Here is an 18,715-nt window from a genome sequence, read left to right on the forward strand (position 1 = left end):
ACACAGTGCTGGAAAGGGGAAATGGGAATGGTGCAGAATAATACCTCCTTATTATACTGTCCATAAGCCATGCTGCATAGGCTCATGAAGCTACAGTATTACGTGCAGCATTAATTAAGAACATAATGTTCCCAAGATTGTCAGATAATTTATTATGTGTCCCTGCTGATTACATTGAAACTACTAGATCAATTTCCCTTAATTGCGTTTTGGTAATGCTCCTCTATTCTTCTTCTATGTGTATATATCACATTGTGCTGACTATGTACCTGCACAGAAGGATAGTGGCAGTAACTTCTGCGTTACATTTAAAAGATAGTCAATTTATAGGATGTGTATCATAGAATACAAGGAGCCAATAAGCAGATTCATATATAGTTTAAAGTGTCACTGTCGTTAAAATTTTTATTGCAGAAATCAATAGTACAGGCGATATTAAGAAACTTTGTAATTGGGTTTATTAGCTGAAAAATGAATTTTTATCATGAAAAAGCAGTTTGAAGCTCTCCTCCATCTTCATGGTTTTCCTATGGAGAGAGAAAGTAGAGGCAGCAAAACAGGACAACAAAGAGTTAATTTACATTCACATCACGGGCTCTCTCCTCTGAGTCACCACTGACCTCTCTGACCTCTGAATAGGGCTCTGAATAGCTCCCCTGCTGTGTTATCCCCTGCTCGGCTCTTAGCTGCCCACTAATCTCGCTCCTTACCCATCCCCCTCCATAGAACAGACAGATCCGACTGATGAAAAAACAGTCGAGATTTCCTGATAATGAGCAGTGGATAACAGAAAGGAGAGGAGGGGGGACCTGGGAAAAAGCTTTTTACATGCAGATAAAGGCATTTTTGCCTAATAAACCCAATTACAAAGTTTCTTAAAATTGCCTGTACTATTAAATTAGTAATTAACCCTTTAAAGACAGGCTGAATTTGTTCATAAAGTATGCTGCAAAAGCAGGAAAAAATAAATGTGTGTTTACCCTGGGGTAAAATTGACTTGTTATATGTTCCTCAAATCGTTACGATTACAACGATATGTAACGTATAACTTTTCTTGTATGTGATGGCTTGTAAAAAATTGAAACCATTTTTAACAAATATATGTTCCTTAAAATCGCTCTATTCCCAGGCTTATAGCGCTTATAGCGTCTATGGGGTTGTGTGAAGTGTCATTTTTTGCGCCATGATGTGTTCTTTCTATCGGTACCTTGATTGCGCATATGCTGCTTTTTGATCGCTTTTTATTACAATTTTTATGGATTTGATGCAACCAAAAATGCACACTTTGGGATTTTTTTGCGCTTACGCCATTTACCTTGCGAGATCAGGAATGTGATTAATTAATAGTTTGGGCGATTACGCAAAGTTTGGCGATACCAAACATGTTTATTTCTTTATAAAATGCGAATAGGGGGGTGATTCAAACTTTTACTAGGGGAGGGGATTATTTATTAATATAAAAAATTTTTTTTTTTACACACATATACTAGAAGCCCCCCTGGGGTTTGGGTTTTTCTCCCTGAGGGACTTCTAGTATATGCACACTGATCCTTAATAGAGATCTATGCAGTATAGTTATACTGCATAGATCCATTAGATCTGTGCTCTATTGTTTTCGGGTGCTGCAGCCAAAAGCAATAGAATTAGGGATTAGCACCATTACAGCGCAGACCCCAGCGGGCACCAGACGCGGGGATCGCTCCTCCGCAAAAAAATCGCGGGGTGGTGATCCCCCCACTAGACCACTAGGGAACGGCTGCAGTAAGTATTCAGATGCAGCCGTCAACTTTAAATACTTAATTAGCGGACACAGCGATCGGACTGTGCCCACTAATAGCCGCGGGACTGCGGCAGTTCAAAGCGGGGTCGCCGCGCGGCCCCGCTCTGAACTCCCTTAAAGCGTCTCTGTACCCACAATCTGACCCCCCCAAACCACTTGTACCTTCGGATAGCTGCTTTTAATCCAAGATCTGTTCTGGGGTCCGTTCGGCAGGTGATGCAGTTATTGTCATAAAAAAATACTTTTAAAATTGCAGCCCCGTGCCCCACGGGCGTATCTGTGCCCTAACTTTGCACCACCCCTCCGTCCCTCCTCCCCACCCTCTTCACCATTAGGAATGCCACTGGAACATTTGCTCCTGTTTGAACATTGCACAGGTGTCTTAATGATCGAGCCCATGTGCTGTGATAACACAGGTGGTAATAGGAGGCAATCTGCCTGGAGCATTACTAAGTAATTTTTTATGACAATAACTGCTTCACCTGCCAAACGGACCGCAGGACAGATTTTGGATTGAAACCAGGTACAAGTGGTTTGGGGGGAAGGGGGGGTCAGATTGTGGCTACAGAGTCGCTTTAATGACCACAGGGCATAAATATACACCTGCGGTCATTATGGGGTTAAAGGGTTACTTCAGCAAAGAAAAAAAATCTTTCAAATCCACTGGTGCCAGAAAGTACCAGAGATTTCAAATTTACTTCTATTACAAATTCTCCAGTCTTCCAGTAATCATCAGCTGCTGTATGTCCTGTAGGAAGTGGTGTATTCATTCCAGCATGGAGCAGGAGAGGTTTTCTATGGGCATTTGCTATTGATTGGAAAGTTCCCGTCATGGACAGAAGTGGCAGCAGAGAGCACTGTATCAGACTGGAAAGAATACACCACTTCCTGCAGGACATACAGCAGCTGATAATTACTGGAAGAATGAAGAATTTTTAATAGAAGTAAGTAGCTAGTAGTTCATTTATTAATCTTAATTCTATGCTTATTCCAAGCTAAGCAGTCATGTAAGCGGTCCTAGTCATCTGTATATAAGTTGATATATATAGAGAGCTGCCAGCCACAGAGTAGGTCTCACCACTTATCCACTCTGTTGGCATCTGTTGATTTTAAAGGAAAAAAAATGTTCCTTAGCATTTTCTGCTTGATTAGATGCTGCAGTGTTCAGTGTGTATACATTTACATTGCCTTTTGGCGGGGATGCCAGAGCCTGTGATGTGGCACTTCGGGGGCACGAGGAGAGGTAGGTGGTGATTTTTTTTTTTATTATGTTCCCCACTACCCCTGCCGGCTGAAAAATTAAAGAAAATAGCCAGACTTTAAGCCATGTTGTAGCCAAGGATGTGTCCACTTTGCAGTTCTGTTATGCACTGTATATTAGTTGCAAAAGTGGTAAATGAGTTCTGATATTATTATTATTATTATTATTATTATTATTATTATTATTATTATTATTATCTCATCTTCCCACCCACGGTTCAGCATTTACCACTTTTGCATCTAATATACAGTGCATAACACAACTGCAAAGTGGACACATCCTTGGCTACAACATGGCTTAAAGTCTGGCTATTTTCTTAAAATTTTCAGCCGGCAGGGCCGTAGTAGGGTAGTGGGGAACATAATAAAAAAAATCTCCACCTACCTCTCCTCATGCCCCCGAAGTGCCCTATCACAGGCTCTGGGATCCCCGCCAAAAGGCAATTTCCCCAAGTTCTGATATCACAACTTGGGGGAAGATACCCGACCTGGCTGATGGATTTCCCCGTCAGCTAATCAGTGACTGCAGTGGTGTCCAGCCCCAGTCACTGATTGGATGAGTTGGCTGTCCATCAACTGGTTCATAAAGTTCCAGCTGTAGGAGATCCCAGAGCCCCGCGGTGGGGTCCTGGAGCGGCAATCCAGCGCTGCAGAGGCACTGGGAGTGGTAAGTCACAATTGTTTATTATGTCCCCCCCTACCAGCTGACTAATTTTATAAATCTAGACTTCTCCTTTAAACCAGAGATAGGAAAGGATATCATGACATTTGAATGAAATATTATATACTCATGGTAAAGAATCGAAAAGTGTTTGTTCCAATTGGTGTCTGTAATGTCTTGACTCGTCAGTGTATATTTCCTCATTATATGTTATTAGTGGATGGATGTCTTTATTTAGCTTTGCAGTATTGTTATTATTGATGACATATGCAGTACCATCAGAACAAATTTCCTATGAAATCCATCCAGACTGCCCTACGGATAAGAGTAAAAAGAAAATAAAGGACAATGACAATGGCCGTCTCTTGCCTCCTCTTCCCACCCGCAGTTCAGGTAGCAGGTGCTAAAACAGGACTGTAAGGTTAGATGTATGTATGTATGTATGTATGTATGTATGTATGTATGTGGCCTGTCCACAGTCTCTTATACAACAATTTTTTATTCAAAGTCTTGTTTTGTGCCGTTTGTTCTATACTTAATCGCAGACGGATTTGATGATTTACTTAGCTGGTTAATCTGTAAAGGCAGTGATGTCAGCCACAGGAACGCACATTTCATTACAGTGTTAGAGCATTCCCATAGAGTGGAAAATAATGTTTTCAAATCAGTGTCAGAAAGTTATACAGATATGTGAATTACATGTATTTATAAATCCCTACTCTCCTGCTCTCTGCTGCCACCTCTGTCTGTAACAGGAACTGTCCAGAGCAGTAGCAAATCCCGATTGAAAGCTTCTCCTGTTCTGGACAGTTCCTATCATGAATAAACCATTTCATGCAGGACATACAAAAGCTGATGAGTACTGGAAATAAATTAAAAAATCTGTATAACTTTCTGCCATCAGTTGATTTAAAATCCAGCAATGAAGGGATTCAGCAATATCCAGTAGTCAAAAAATATGGTGAAGTTTATTTAATCAACATACAAAGTGGCAATAATTTTCAACCCCTGAGGGTCTTTCTCAAGGGGGCATGAGCAAGACCCTCATTGGTCTAAACATTGCCACTGTGTATGTTGCTTAAATAAACTTCACCGTATTTTTTGACTACTGCATATTGCTGGATGTTCCTGGCGTGCGTCCTATATCTACTATCACAAAGGACTCTCTACATACGTTTATGTTTGGTGTTGTTGGACTTTTCTAATTGACTTGTTGATTTGAAATCCCCCCCGGAGTACCCCTTTAAGGTCCCCATACCCTTTATACTGTATATAGTGTATATGGGTCTCTCGAATCTCCACCAAAATAAGATGTCAGTGGGCATAGGGGTTGGGCGTGATGAGATTTCACCGTCCCACATCTACATTACCCATAGAGAACACATGAACATTTGACCATGCCTAAATGTCATTTTGAAGAGTTTGTAATGGGTGTTTATGGGGATTTCTTATGTAAAATAGGTTTAGGGAATGTTTTGGAAAAATTAAAAATGCTGCTTGTAACATTTACCAAATTATGGCAACATAATGTAGACATAGAAGAAATGTTAATGATTAAAACATACCTGTGACTTGAAAAACTTTAGAAATGTCATGACTGTGCTGATTGGTCAGGGGTCTGGCTGCACCCATATAATGTTACATTCAAGGTATTGTGCTATGGCTTCAAATTCGACTATAAAGACATTAATACAATTTTGTTTTTGTGCATGGCTCCAGACACTATGCTAATAAAAAATGTGGATTTTTTTTTTCTACTGAGCTAAATGTATAGTTGTCTAGGTACCTAACAATCCTCTTTGTGCGGGAATCGGTAAGTGTCCGGGCATTTGGATTCCTACCGAGAGATGACCACAACTTATGGTGCGTTCACACAGAGAGATTTATCTGACAGATTTTTTAATCCAAACCCAGGAACAGACTATAAACAGGGAACAGGTCATGAAGGAAAGACTGAGATTTTTCCTCTTCTCAAATCCATTCCTGGCTTTGGCTTCAATAATCTGTCAGATAATCTGTCTGTGTAAACACACTATTAAGCATGCCTATTTTACAGGACACCTTAGGGCTGCATTCAACTGGGCTTCAAATGTCGAACGATCGGACTCCAACATGCTCAAGTTGCGCTCATCTCTACTGATCAACAAAAAATGGAATAACCTAGTGATATGCTGTTAGTTGTAAAGGTTAGAAACTCATTTCAAGGCTCATTAGTTGAAATGCCCATAAAGAATTAGAATCGGGTAGCCCAGGAGCCCAGGATCAAAATTTCTCCATACTTTTCTTTTGAAAAAGTACTGAAATACACATGTACTGGTGATACGGTTTACTTTTATTGGTATTTGACTTGTTTGTATAGTAACCAGTATACCAGATGGGTGTTAAAATGCATTGTAGACCAATAAAATTTCTACAATGTTCTGGCGGGTGACCTCAAGCACAAGGAGTCAGAGGAAAACTGTAGAAGGATACAGCCAAAAGTTTATAGTTTATAATCCTTGCACATGAGTAAAAAAGATTGCTGCACTCACCAAAAAGTCCTTAGGTTGATGCTTTATTAAGGCCAACAGCAGAGTAAAAAACTGCATAAAAAATAGCAAGCGACTGCCGCTGCACGTATCAACGCATTTTACATGTGTAAGCCAGAAGATGCGTTGATACGTGAAACGGCCGTCGCTTGCCATTTGTTATGCTTTTTTTTACTCTGCTGTTCGCCTTCATAAAGCATCAACCTAAGGACTTTTTGGTGAGTGCAGCAATCTTTTTTAATCATGTGCAAGACTTGTGCTAAGCATTTTGGGAGTGTGCACCACCTACCTTGTTCATGTGGAACCACACCAGTGAATATTTGCAAGTACTCGCCCCCTGTGTCACATTGAGCGGTGGTTGCCCTCTATCTCTATTGCTTGGACAGTTTATAATCCTTGTTTACAAGGCAAGTTTAGCTTGGGAGTGGTTCTCTCAGGTAATTCCCTTTAAGGTGCATTCACACATAACGGATCCGCAGCAGATTTCTCGCTGAACATCCCACTGCGAGTTTGTCAGCAGCCCGACCGTTAACCCCCACTGCCGCCAGAGTGTATACATCACCTGGTCCCCGCTCTAGCTTGCTTTGGGGCTCCCGGCGTCTTCACGTCCCGCTTGGCGGGAAAGCGCACTGATTGGCCAAGCAGGATGTGCCAGGAGCTCCGAAGCAAGCCGGAGCGGGGACCAGGTGATGTATATGCTCCGGCGGCGGGGGTGGGGGTGGGGGGGTTAACAGGGTGCGCTGCGGACATACTCACAGCGGGGTGTGCTTCCCGCTGCGATTTTGTCTGCCCATAGTGTACAGAGCAGGGATCCGCAGCGGATCTCGCTGCAGATCCGTTACGTTTGAATGCACCCTAAAGATAAAGTTCTTCTGCTATATGCAGGTTACCTGAGAGCTTAGAAGACCTGGACTTTAGTGATAAGCAGTCTCTGACTTAGGTTACTGGTGAGATCAGGCTTCCGGTGGATTAAGGTGATGATGCAGGGCAACTTCTTGAGGAGCACTGTCCAGTAAGTATTGGACTCTACTGACAAGGGTCTTTACAGCTTTTAGGGGCTGCAGTGTGATGGAGAGAAAACCAATACTCACAGAGAATCTGACCTTGCTGTAACACAACATCCATTGAACGCATGCAGGAGTACTTAGCACCAACTTGGAAGGTGGTTGGAAACAGAACTTGGCGGAGTAGGGGGGCCCTATCGGCAAGATGCAAGTTATGCTCCTCTGACTAGACTGGTCAGTGCCTCTGTGGAATATGGAATGCAGGCTTGAGTAGAGACGATGTCCCTCTCAACATGGACAGGCTGGATCCCTTAGTGGCAGTCGCACTTCAGGTGTCTAACATGCAACAGGAACACAGGAAAAGTGGGGAACAGCAGCTCAGGCATGGGCACTGGTCAGCGGTATCTGCCATCAGTCTCTCGTCAGCCATAGTGAACAGTCATTCATACAGTTTTAACTAAGCATTATCTTGTATATGCTTAGATAGCCTTCCTAATCTGGTTGCATTATGCCTTATGAGTGCTTAGACTAAATGTCAGAGGATGAAAAGCCGCTGGATCATACTTTTTAAAGGCTACAATAATGTTGGATCTACTAATATACAACCCAACCATAGGGTAGGAGATGTCTGTATATTTGCACACAGTTCCGCTTTTGGGGGGACAATCCCAAAACCTTGGCCACAAAAAGGTTGGGGCTTACATAAACCCTTTCAACAATTGGAGACTTTAGAAGCATTACAGGGAAGTTCGTAGGCGGGGGAGTGTTAAAGGAGTTTTCTGGGTAAAATGGACTGATCAAGGGGGTGCCGACACCCAGCACCTGAGTCAGTCAGCTATTTAGTGCCTGTGTTACAGAGTGCCTGGAAAATCCCTTTAAATGTCTTTATTTAGATTTTTTGTTGGCAAGCACTATCTGATGTGCAGCACTTTAAGGCAACATTCACACGACCGTTGTTCTGTCCGCATTTGCGGGCACGCAATTTCGGACAGAACATAGAACCCATGGTATTCAATGGCCCTGTTCACACGTCCGTACGTGTATATGAGGCCGCGATCCATGCCGCAAAAAAAAAAAAAAAAAAAAGACGTAATGCGGCCCGCATTTTGCGGCGCGGCATGGATCAATACACTAATGAAGTGGCAGTGTAGTGCTCTGTGAAGCACGGAGCACTACAGATACCCAATCGTAGTGCAGGCCAGGTCCGCAGTGTTTCCTGACCGTTGTCTTTTTATTTTGCTATGTTTATATAGTGATATAGTTAATTTCCCTTTCTGCTTCTTGGCGCCCATCGCTTGTATTCACCAAAAGGTTGTCAGTACAAATCGAATCACTATATCTGATTGTCCTAATAATGTTCTTAGAAGTTACTGGACCTCCGACACTGTAACTTTCATTTTGTCTAGACAGAAGGTTAAAGTCATAATGTTGAATGGCTTGTTTTTAACGCATAAAATATCTAGAAATATGGCATTTTACCAGACAAGGTGCCCTTTGAACACTATCCGTGTGCAAGGCTGAATCTGACCATGTGCTGAACTCTCTTTAATTTAAGTTAATCTTATACTTAGCTGTCATGGAATGACTAAAGTGCATAAAATACAATTTGTAAGCATGAAGTCATGCAAAAAAAATAAATAAATAAAGTATATATATATATATATATATATATATATATATATATATATATATATATATATTGTGGGGAATAGCTCTGGTCGATCCTAGGTAGCAGTGCAGTAAGCAGGGACACAGACAGGATAACGTCCGATTTAAGTGTTTTTATTTCACACTTAGCACAAAGTAAGACCTTAACAAAGGCTCTAACACAAATAAAACCCTGCTCGGCTGAGCACTTACTAGTACATAACCAATCCCTGACTATACGTGGGACCCGCTATCCAGCCCACGGGTATAAATAACAAAATATGGTGTGGCCCATGCAATACCTTCAGTATTCCAGCAGACAGTTCTCCAGGTATGGCCACACTCAGCACTGCAGTGAGCTTCTTTTGAAGGCCCTGATGACCCCCAGCTGTGGGCTATGGAAGCCCAGGACCGAAGCCCGGGTGGAGTGAGCGTCCCACTGCCAACCTCACTCACTCCAGAAAAAGCAGGTCCCAGTACATATTTTTACAATCAGTCTATGTTAGCTATGGCCAACACAAACAGGCTATCAATCCTGCTTTACCTGTGTCTGGGTTAACCCCTTAGTTACCAGAGACACACCCAGGGCTTACCAGACACAGTTTAACCACTTCAGTGGCAGATATCTGTGCTCCCAAACCATGCCTCTCTTACATTCCCTCCCCCTCAGTTTAGACCCACTGGGGCAAACTCCTGACATCAAACAATGGGTCCGGTACAAGGCATCCGCGTTGCCTTGCAGTCTCCCGGCTCAATGCTCCACTGAAAAACTAAAATTTTGCAGAGACAAGAACCACCTTGTGACTCTTGCATTTCTCTCTTTGGACCTACTCATCCAAGTGAGGGGTGAGTGGTCAGTTATCAGACGGAACCGTCGCCCCAACAAGTAATATCTTAGTGCCTCTAAGGCCCACTTTATCGCCAGACATTCCCTTTCTACGATGCTGTAATTTTTCTCGGCTGGTGTGAGTTTTCTGCTCAGGTAGGTAACGGGATGCTCCTCTCCGTTCACCTCCTGTGACAGAACAGCTCCCAGCCCTACCTCTGACGCATCCGTCTGCACAATAAATTCTTTCTTGAAGCTTGGCGTAATGAGGACGGGGGATCCACACAACGCCATCTTCAAGGCCTGAAAAGCGCTTTCTGCTTCGGCATTCCACCGCACCATGACTGACCCTTTTCCTTTCAAAAGGTCGGTCAGGGGAGCGGACACTGTGGCGAAGTTGGGAATAAACCGCCTGTAATACCCAACAATGCCCAAGAATGCCCTGACCTGTTTGGTGCTCACAGGTTGAGGCCATCCCTGGATAGCATCAACCTTGTTGACCTGGGGCTTAATTACACCTCGTCCGATCACATACCCCAAGTAGCGTGTCTCCTCCATCCCAACAGCACACTTCTTGGGGTTTGCAGTGAGGCCAGCTGCCCTTAGAGAGTCCACTACGGCTTGTACTTTGGCCAAGTGACTCTCCCAGCCATAGCTGAAGATGATAATATCATCCAGATATGCTGATGCGTATCTCCTGTGAGGCTTCAGCACTATGTCCATTAGGCGTTGGAACGTCGCGGGGGCCCCGTGAAGTCCGAACGGTAACACGACATAGTGAAAAAGACCCTCAGGGGTGATGAAGGCTGTCTTTTCTTTAGCGCTCTCCGTCAGGGGTACTTGCCAGTATCCCTTGGTGAGATCGAGCGTAGTGAAATACCGAGCGCTTCCCAGTCTTTCAATAAGCTCGTCTACACGCGGCATGGGATAGGCGTCAAATTTTGAAACTTCGTTTAACTTTCTAAAATCGTTACAAAAACGAAGAGTCCCATCTGGTTTGGGAATCAGAACAATGGGACTGGCCCATTCACTTTTGGACTCTTCTATGACGCCTAACTGTAGCATGTTCCGTACCTCCTCTGCAATGGCCTGCCGACGTGCCTCAGGGACTCGGTATGGTCTTAGACGGATTTTTACCCCTGGCTCTGTGACAATGTCATGCTTGATTACAGACGTGTGCCCAGGTAATTCCGAAAACACGTCTGTATTCCTGGCTACAAATTCCCTAGCCTCTTGGCGTTGTCCTTTTGTGAGGGTTTCAGAAATTGTCACATCTGCACCGGCCACTGCAGGCTTAACTGTAGCCTTAGGGGGTAGTACAGAAGGGAGATTAGCTGGAGACCTTTCTGTAAGCAGACTCTCCCTGTCCTTCCAAGCTTTCAGCAAATTGACATGGTACACCTGCTCAGGCTTCCTCCTACCAGGCTGACGTACCCTATAGTTAACTTCCCCCACCTTCTCGATTATCTCATAGGGTCCCTGCCACTTGGCAAAAAATTTGCTTTCCACTGTGGGAATTAGAACCAAAACCCGGTCGCCCGGGTTAAAGGTCCTTACTGTGGCGGACCTGTTGTAGACCCGGCTTTGAGCCCTTTGAGCAGCCTCCATGTGCTCCTTAACAATGGGCATAATGGCCGCCATTCTGTCCTGCATACCAGCAATGTGGTCTATAATACTTTTGTGGGGGGTGGGTTCCTGCTCCCAAGTCTCCTTTGCAATATCCAACAGGCCTCTGGGATGTCTACCATAGATCAACTCAAAGGGAGAAAACCCAGTAGAGGCCTGTGGTACCTCCCGAATGGCAAACATTAAATAGGGTAACATTACATCCCAGTCCCTCCCATCCTTGTCCACCACCTTTTTCAGCATGCTCTTCAAGGTTTTATTAAACCTTTCTACTAGTCCGTCTGTCTGAGGATGGTATACAGACGTGCGTAGCTGTTTTATGTTGAAGAGTTTACACAGTTCCTTGGTGACTTTGGACATGAAAGGGGTACCCTGATCCGTAAGGATTTCCTTGGGTAGTCCCACTCGGCAAAACATGGCAAATAGCTCCTTGGCTATCAGCTTTGCCGATGTGTGCCGCAGTGGGATGGCCTCAGGATAACGGGTAGCATAGTCCATTACTACCAGTATATGCTGGTGCCCCCGAGCAGACCTAACCAATGGACCTACCAAGTCCATGGCGATCCTTTCAAATGGGACCTCGATGATGGGTAGAGGTACCAGCGGATTTCGAAAATGTCCCATGGGTGCATGCAATTGACATTCGGGGCACGACTCACAGTAACGTTTAACCTCACCGTATACCCCTGGCCAATAGAATCGCTGCAAGATGCGATCCAACGTTTTTGTGGTCCCTAGGTGTCCACCAAGCACATGTTTATGAGCCAACATCAGAACCGTTTGGCGATAAGGCTGTGGTACCAGCAATTGCTCACAGGTCTCACCCCGCAACTTATCAACTCGGTATAGTAGGTCTTGGTCAACCATAAAGTGGGGAAATATTTGATCAGCATTGGCGTGCTGTGGCACCCCATTCACTACCACAACATTTTCCCTGGCCCGGACCAGTGTGGGGTCCTGGAGCTGGGCGGTGCCAAAGTTGTCACGGGATACCTCCAAATCCGACTAATGTGGCCCGGTCACTGACTCCTCAGTCTCACCTGCCATTACCTCTAGGGGAAATACAGAATTAACATTATTTTCTTCACAGGTCACCCCTACGGCAGGTACCCCAGAGTCTGGGTCATTGGACTCAGGGTCTAGGTCTTGTCTTTTCTGTTTGGGGGGTACTCTAGGCGGTGGGCTCCCCGACCTTTGATTTCTCCGCCACAGAGTCCAGAACAAGGGGAAGTCCCGTCCCAAAATAAGGTCATGGGGCAAGTTCATGACAACCCCTACCTCATGTTGTCTCTCTCCACAGGAGGTCTGGATGGCAACAGCCACGGTGGGATAGACTTTTACATCTCCATGAATACACAGGACCCCTACTGTGTGGCCCGTTACAGACCCAGGGTCGATATGGGATCCATTAATTAGTGTCACCCGACTTCCAGAGTCCAGCAGGGCCAGGACCTGGCGCCCTGCTACCGTCACCTGGCATAGGTGGCACTCATCGACAGAGCCTGGCATGGCAGCCGTATAAACCGGGGCTGCATAAAGGTACACCCTCCGTGCAGAGCTGCAGTCCATAGGCTCAGTTACATGGGGGCAATTGGCTGCAATATGGCCAGGCTCCTGGCAGGACCAACAGATGGGAGCCTCCCTCCTCCTCCTCCCCTGGGGTATCTCCCGAACATAGGGATTTGATCTGGCCCGGGAACTGGCAGATACTATGGGCCTTCGGGGCTTGGGGTTGGCCGGGGACTGAGAGGCCTTCTTTGTCAGAGCTTGTGTAGCCCAGTACCTCTCCACCATCCCCACCAGAGCATTAGCATCAGTTGGGTCCCCATGCCCCACCCACTGCTGTATCTCCCCCGGCAAGGCCCTCAGAAAGCGGTCCAAGACAACCTTCTCCACCATTTGGGCCGGGGTTGATGTCTCCGGCTGAAGCCACTTGCGGACCAGGTGGATGAGGTGGTGCATCTGGGCCCTGGGTGGTAACGCCTCTTGGTACCTCCAGCTATGGACTCTTTGAGCCCGAAGGTGTAGATTAACTCCTAAGCGGGCTAAGATCTCTGCTTTCACCGTGGCATAATCCCGGGCTTCCTGCTCGCTTAGGTCAAAGTATGCCTGCTGTGGCTCTGCGATAAGGAAGGGTGCCAACACTTCAGCCCAGTATTGCTGTGGCAGCCTTTCGCGGGTGGCCAATCTTTCGAAGCCCATCAGGAATGCCTCTACGTCATCCTCGGACGTCATCTTTGTCATGGCTTTCCGGACTTCCCTCCTGGCGTCATGCTCCGGCATCGCTGGACCCAGCTTTTGTTGTGCAGCCGCTAGTGCTGTCATCTGCTGTGCTAGCAGTCTGTTAGTTTCTTGCTGCTGTAAGTTGGACTGAACCAGCTGCTTAATCAGCTCCTCCATGGTTGTGGCTTTTTGCTTCAGCGCTGTTGAAAGCCAGGACATGCAACAAGTGTATGCTTCACTGCACCATGCCCGCTCCGAGCCACCATATGTGGGGAATAGCTCTGGTCGATCCTAGGTAGCAGTGCAGTAAGCAGGGACACAGACAGGATAACGTCCGATTTAAGTGTTTTTATTTCACACTTAGCACAAAGTAAGACCTTAACAAAGGCTCTAACACAAATAAACCCTGCTCGTCTGAGCACTTACTAGTACATAACAAATCCCTGACTATACGTGGGACCAGCTATCCAGCCCACGGGTACAAATAACAGAGTATGGTGTGGCCCATGCAATACCTTCAGTATTCCAGCAGACAGTTCTCCAGGTATGGCCACACCTCAGCACTGCAGTGAGCTTCTTTTGAAGGCCCTGATGACCCCCAGCTGTGGGCTATGGAAGCCCAGGACCGAAGCCCGGGTGGAGTGAGCGTCCCACTGCCAACCTCACTCACTCCAGAAAAAGCAGGTCCCAGTACATATTTTTACAATCAGTCTATGTTAGCTATGGCCAACACAGACAAACAGGCTATCAATCCTGCTTTACCTGTGTCTGGGTTAACCCCTTGGTTACCAGAGACACACCCAGGGCTTACCAGACACAGTTTAACCACTTCAGTGGCAGATATCTGTGCTCCCAAACCATGCCTCTCTTACAATATATATATATATATATATATATATATATATTCCTCTCTCTATACCTTACATTACATCTCTGCTTACTCCTGTGTATCCACAGTTAGCTGTCTCACTGGCACTACTGATCCCAGGCATTTGTGCTCAGTCAGGTGTGCAATCACATCACATCAGTGCTGTAGGGGGCGCTCAGCTTAACATATAGGTCCACATAAGTATATACAAGACGTTTACATACCGTGGCACTTCACCTTAAAAGCTTCATCTTTATTGTATCCAAAAACACATAACAGGACGTAGAGGAAAACACTCTCCCTGCCAACTGTTTCGCACCATAAAGCACTTTCTCAAGGCATAGTCACATGCCTTGAGAAAGCGCTTGATAGCGTGAAACAGTTGGCAGAAAGTGTGCGTTCCTCTACGTCCTGTTATGTGTTTTTGGATACAATAAAGATGAAGCTTTTAAGGTGAAGTGCTGCGGTATGTAAACTTCTTCTATATACTTGCTTCTGTGTATGAACACAAGTTTACCATAACCTAAACAGCAAATTAGTGTTTCTTTGAAAATTGTCAGCTCTTTACTATGCTCAGAGCTTAGGTGTGAGGGAGGCAGTGCTAAGATGCATGTATATAGCTAGCAATATGGCCACTGCAAATAATTTTTTTATAGTATTGTTGAGAAAATATTCCCACTTGGGTTAAGACATGAAAAAACTCCTCTTGGCACACTGTATATGCCATATGCACCTGTCCTTCTTAGCTTTCTATGATTTGGAGTGAGGGGGGTGCCTTTGCCTTCTTTTTGACAGCCAGCATCTGGAAACAAAAAGATTAAAGCGACTCTGTACCCACAATCTGACCCCCCAAACCATTTGTACCTTCGGACAGCTGCTTTTAATCCAAGATCTGTCCTGGGGTCTGTTCGGCAGGTTTTGCAGTTATTTCCTAAAACTCTACTTTTAAACTTGCAGCCCCGTGCCAAACTGGCGTGGCCTAGATGTGTTTTAATGTGCAGTGTTCAGACAAGCAATGATTATGACAAATCCTAATTCCTAACTGTGAAGAGGGCAGGGAGGAAGGACGGAGAGCACAGACCTTAGGGCACAGACACTCTGGGCCACGCCAATTTGACACAGAGCTGCAAGTTTAAAAGTTGTTTTTAAGGACAATAACTGCATCACCTACCGAACGGACCCCAGGAAAGATCTTTGATTAAAAGCAGCTATCCGACACTACAAGGGGTTGGGGGGGGGGGCAGATTGTGGGTACAGAGTCACTTTAAGTCTTTGTATGTAATTTTCCAAAATATTGCAGAATCTCTTAGTGTGATTCCCAGAAAAATTATATTTTTTCCCTGTGAAATACTAATTCTCGACTAGTTGTCTTGCCAGTAGGATTAAGGACTGCCAGGCAGATCACTCATCAGAGTCCAGGGATGAAGGCAGAAAGTAATTACTTCTTTTAGCAGGATTTGTCCATCATCCAGGTTTGTTATAGACTGTTCTTCAGTGTTAGGATACCGGCCATTCAATCCAATTACAAATGTTCCAAATCTGGACAGAAGACATTATTCTAATGCAGTGAAATCCGTTTAGATTGATGCCTTGCTGAGGATGTTGAATACTGTAAACTAGTACTACCCGAGGTCAATGTCTTTATTGTACTCTTGTTTTCACAGCAATTTATAACGAATATTTGTTTCACGACCTTAGGGTAAACCAAGATAACCTTAGCCGTTGCGGGCTGCCCTTCTCATCTTAGGGTCCTATTACAAAGAGCGATTTTTAATGATAAACAATCGCAAACAAGATTGTTTATCGTTAACCTGAAATCGTTCACCATATTACACAGAACGATAATCGTTAGTTACGATCGTTACTACGATCGTCATTGCGATTATTACTGTGATTGTTAACTCCATCTGATCCCAGGAAAACAATGAACCATGTGCAATTACACTGAATGATTAGAGAACAAATGCAGAACTTCAGTGAACGAATGTGGAATTACAGCGAACGATTAGCGAATGATTAGCGATAATTTTAGGTTCAGAGCTAAATCAACAATCAACGACATACAAGTGATTTTTTGATCGTTGCCTGCAATTACACAGAACGATTATCGTTTAAATTCAAACAATTTAATGATTTTTTGCACGATAATCGTTCCGTGTAATAGGGCCCTTAGTCCTTGCAATTTATGGTCAGTTTCACACTTCTTTAAAGGGAACCTGTTACATTAAAAAAGTTTTGAGGATTAAGTCCTAGGATAACTTCTTTTATATGTAAATCTCTGGTTAGTCTGGGCTAATTAGTTAAGTGGGAGGTCCTAAGCTGTCATTGACAGCACTTTCTATATGCACAACTGTCTATTACAGAGTTAAACCACCAACTTGACCGATTAGCCCCAAATAAGCAGAGATTTACAGAGCCTCTAATAAAGAGCCTACTCTGTGCTCCCCCAGTGTCCTCTTGTGGCATCCCCCTATTACCGCAGCCACGCCACTTCCGTGATGAACTTGACAGCCTGGTCAGCCAATCAGTGACTGAGGTGGGACAGCACCACTAACAGTGATTGGTCGAGCAGGCTTTCACGAGCCTGTCCTGGAAGTGTCGACGGCAGCAGTGGTCAGCGGGGAACTGGGAGACACCACAGGGGGACATCGGGGGAGCATGGAGAGTTAAGGAAAGGCTCTTTATTATTTTGCTATCACTGCAGCACAATATCAAAAGGTTTTCAAGCACCGAATAACCCCTTTAAGTGCATATATTAAATCCCTTTAAGTGCATATTCTTAAACCATCCATCAAAGCTTATTTTATTGTATTACTAAGTAATAAGTAAGCTAGCAGCTATCGATACTTCTACAGGCTAAATAGACATAAATATTGACGTATAGTAACATGTAGTAGTATTCACTTTTAAATGGTATGTCTAGTAAAAAAAAATTCCCTTTGGATAGGTTTATGAGCTATGTTGTAAATTTTAATTTTGTATGTTTTTCCCTTTATAGGCTCATGCTCGTGTATGGCATCTCTATGACACAGAATTCCGCCCCCTACAGAAAGGTCAAGTGTCTATAGCTCTGGCTTCTCACTGGATAGATCCAATCAATATGACGGAACACTGCTTCCAAGAATCTAGGAAATCGCTTGATTTTGTCCTGGGATGGTTTGCTAGGCCCATATTTATTGATGGCGATTATCCTCAATCCATGAAGCACAATCTATCTTCTCTTCTGCCTGAGTTTAATGAAGAGGAGAAGAGGATCAATCAAGGAACAGCCGACTTTTTTGCTCTTTCCTTTGGGCCCATATTGAGTTTTCAAATGTTGGACCCAGATATGAAGTTCCGACAAATGGAATCCTTATCTCTGAGGATGCTCCTCTACTGGATAAGCAAGGAGTACAACCAGCCCCCAATATTTATTGTGGAGAACAGCTGGCTTATTGCAGCCTTTACCAAGCGTGAAGATGCAAAGTATATGTATTATCTCAAGACGTTTGTCATGGAGACTTTAAAGGGTATGTTAAATGTAGATGTAAAGGAATCATTTAAAGCGAATGTACCAGTGGAACATTGCTTTGTGTCCTTTTTTTACATGAATAGACCGGCATGGGGATGCTGGTGCCACAGTCCATTTTTTAAACCACCGCCCGGTTCCTGAGCATGGTGCCGGTACATTCCCAAGCACTGTCCTGGCATGAAGCTTTGGGGGCGGACCCGCCGTCCCGCAGTGTCTCAAAACCCCCTCTGTGACGCTGCTCCATTGATTTTAATGGAGCTGCGTCACAGAGGCAAGATTGTCACACTGGTGGCCTGCCTGCCTCCAGTGCTTCGTGCCGGGTCGGTGCTTGGGAATATACCAACGCCGTGCTGGGGAAAGGGCCGCGGTTCCAAAAAAGGTCTATTCATAATAAAAGACTTAAAGCGATGTACTACTGGTACATTTGCTTTAAAAAATACACATATGCAATGTATTGGTTGTTTTTGTCTTTGTTCACACTAGCATTATTGCTTTTTTGCACACTAGCCAAGGCCCTTTTGAATAAATACAGTACCAATAAATCATGACGGATGCAAATAACCGCAAAATACTAAGTGGGTGAGACATTGAGACATTGAGGTCTATCAGGTTTCTGTTGTGATCTTAGTATCTTTGACAAGAATAGTGTAGTCTGTGGCAAACAAGAAATTGTGGAACCTGTGTGATTGTAGCCATTTTCATGCATGGTAGCTTATTATGGGATTCTTAGTTCCTAGAGGAGGGTCTTCTGTTCAGGATTCTCATCTTTTGGCTAGTGCAG

The 18,715-nt window shown here is 44.5% G+C and overlaps 1 protein-coding gene across 1 annotated transcript in view; it reads left to right on the plus strand.

The window, feature by feature from the left end:
- The window catches only part of KL (klotho), a 32,665-nt gene that overhangs the window by 8,078 nt on the left and 5,872 nt on the right, over positions 1-18,715 (plus strand). Inside the window, exon 2 of the mRNA XM_069969909.1 lies at positions 17,422-17,932. Within this exon, the coding sequence (XP_069826010.1) occupies positions 17,422-17,932 (511 nt within the window). The remainder of the gene's footprint in view (positions 1-17,421; positions 17,933-18,715) is intronic.

Source organism: Dendropsophus ebraccatus, chromosome 5 (genome assembly GCF_027789765.1).
Source record: "Dendropsophus ebraccatus isolate aDenEbr1 chromosome 5, aDenEbr1.pat, whole genome shotgun sequence".
Classification (NCBI taxonomy): domain Eukaryota; kingdom Metazoa; phylum Chordata; class Amphibia; order Anura; family Hylidae; genus Dendropsophus; species Dendropsophus ebraccatus.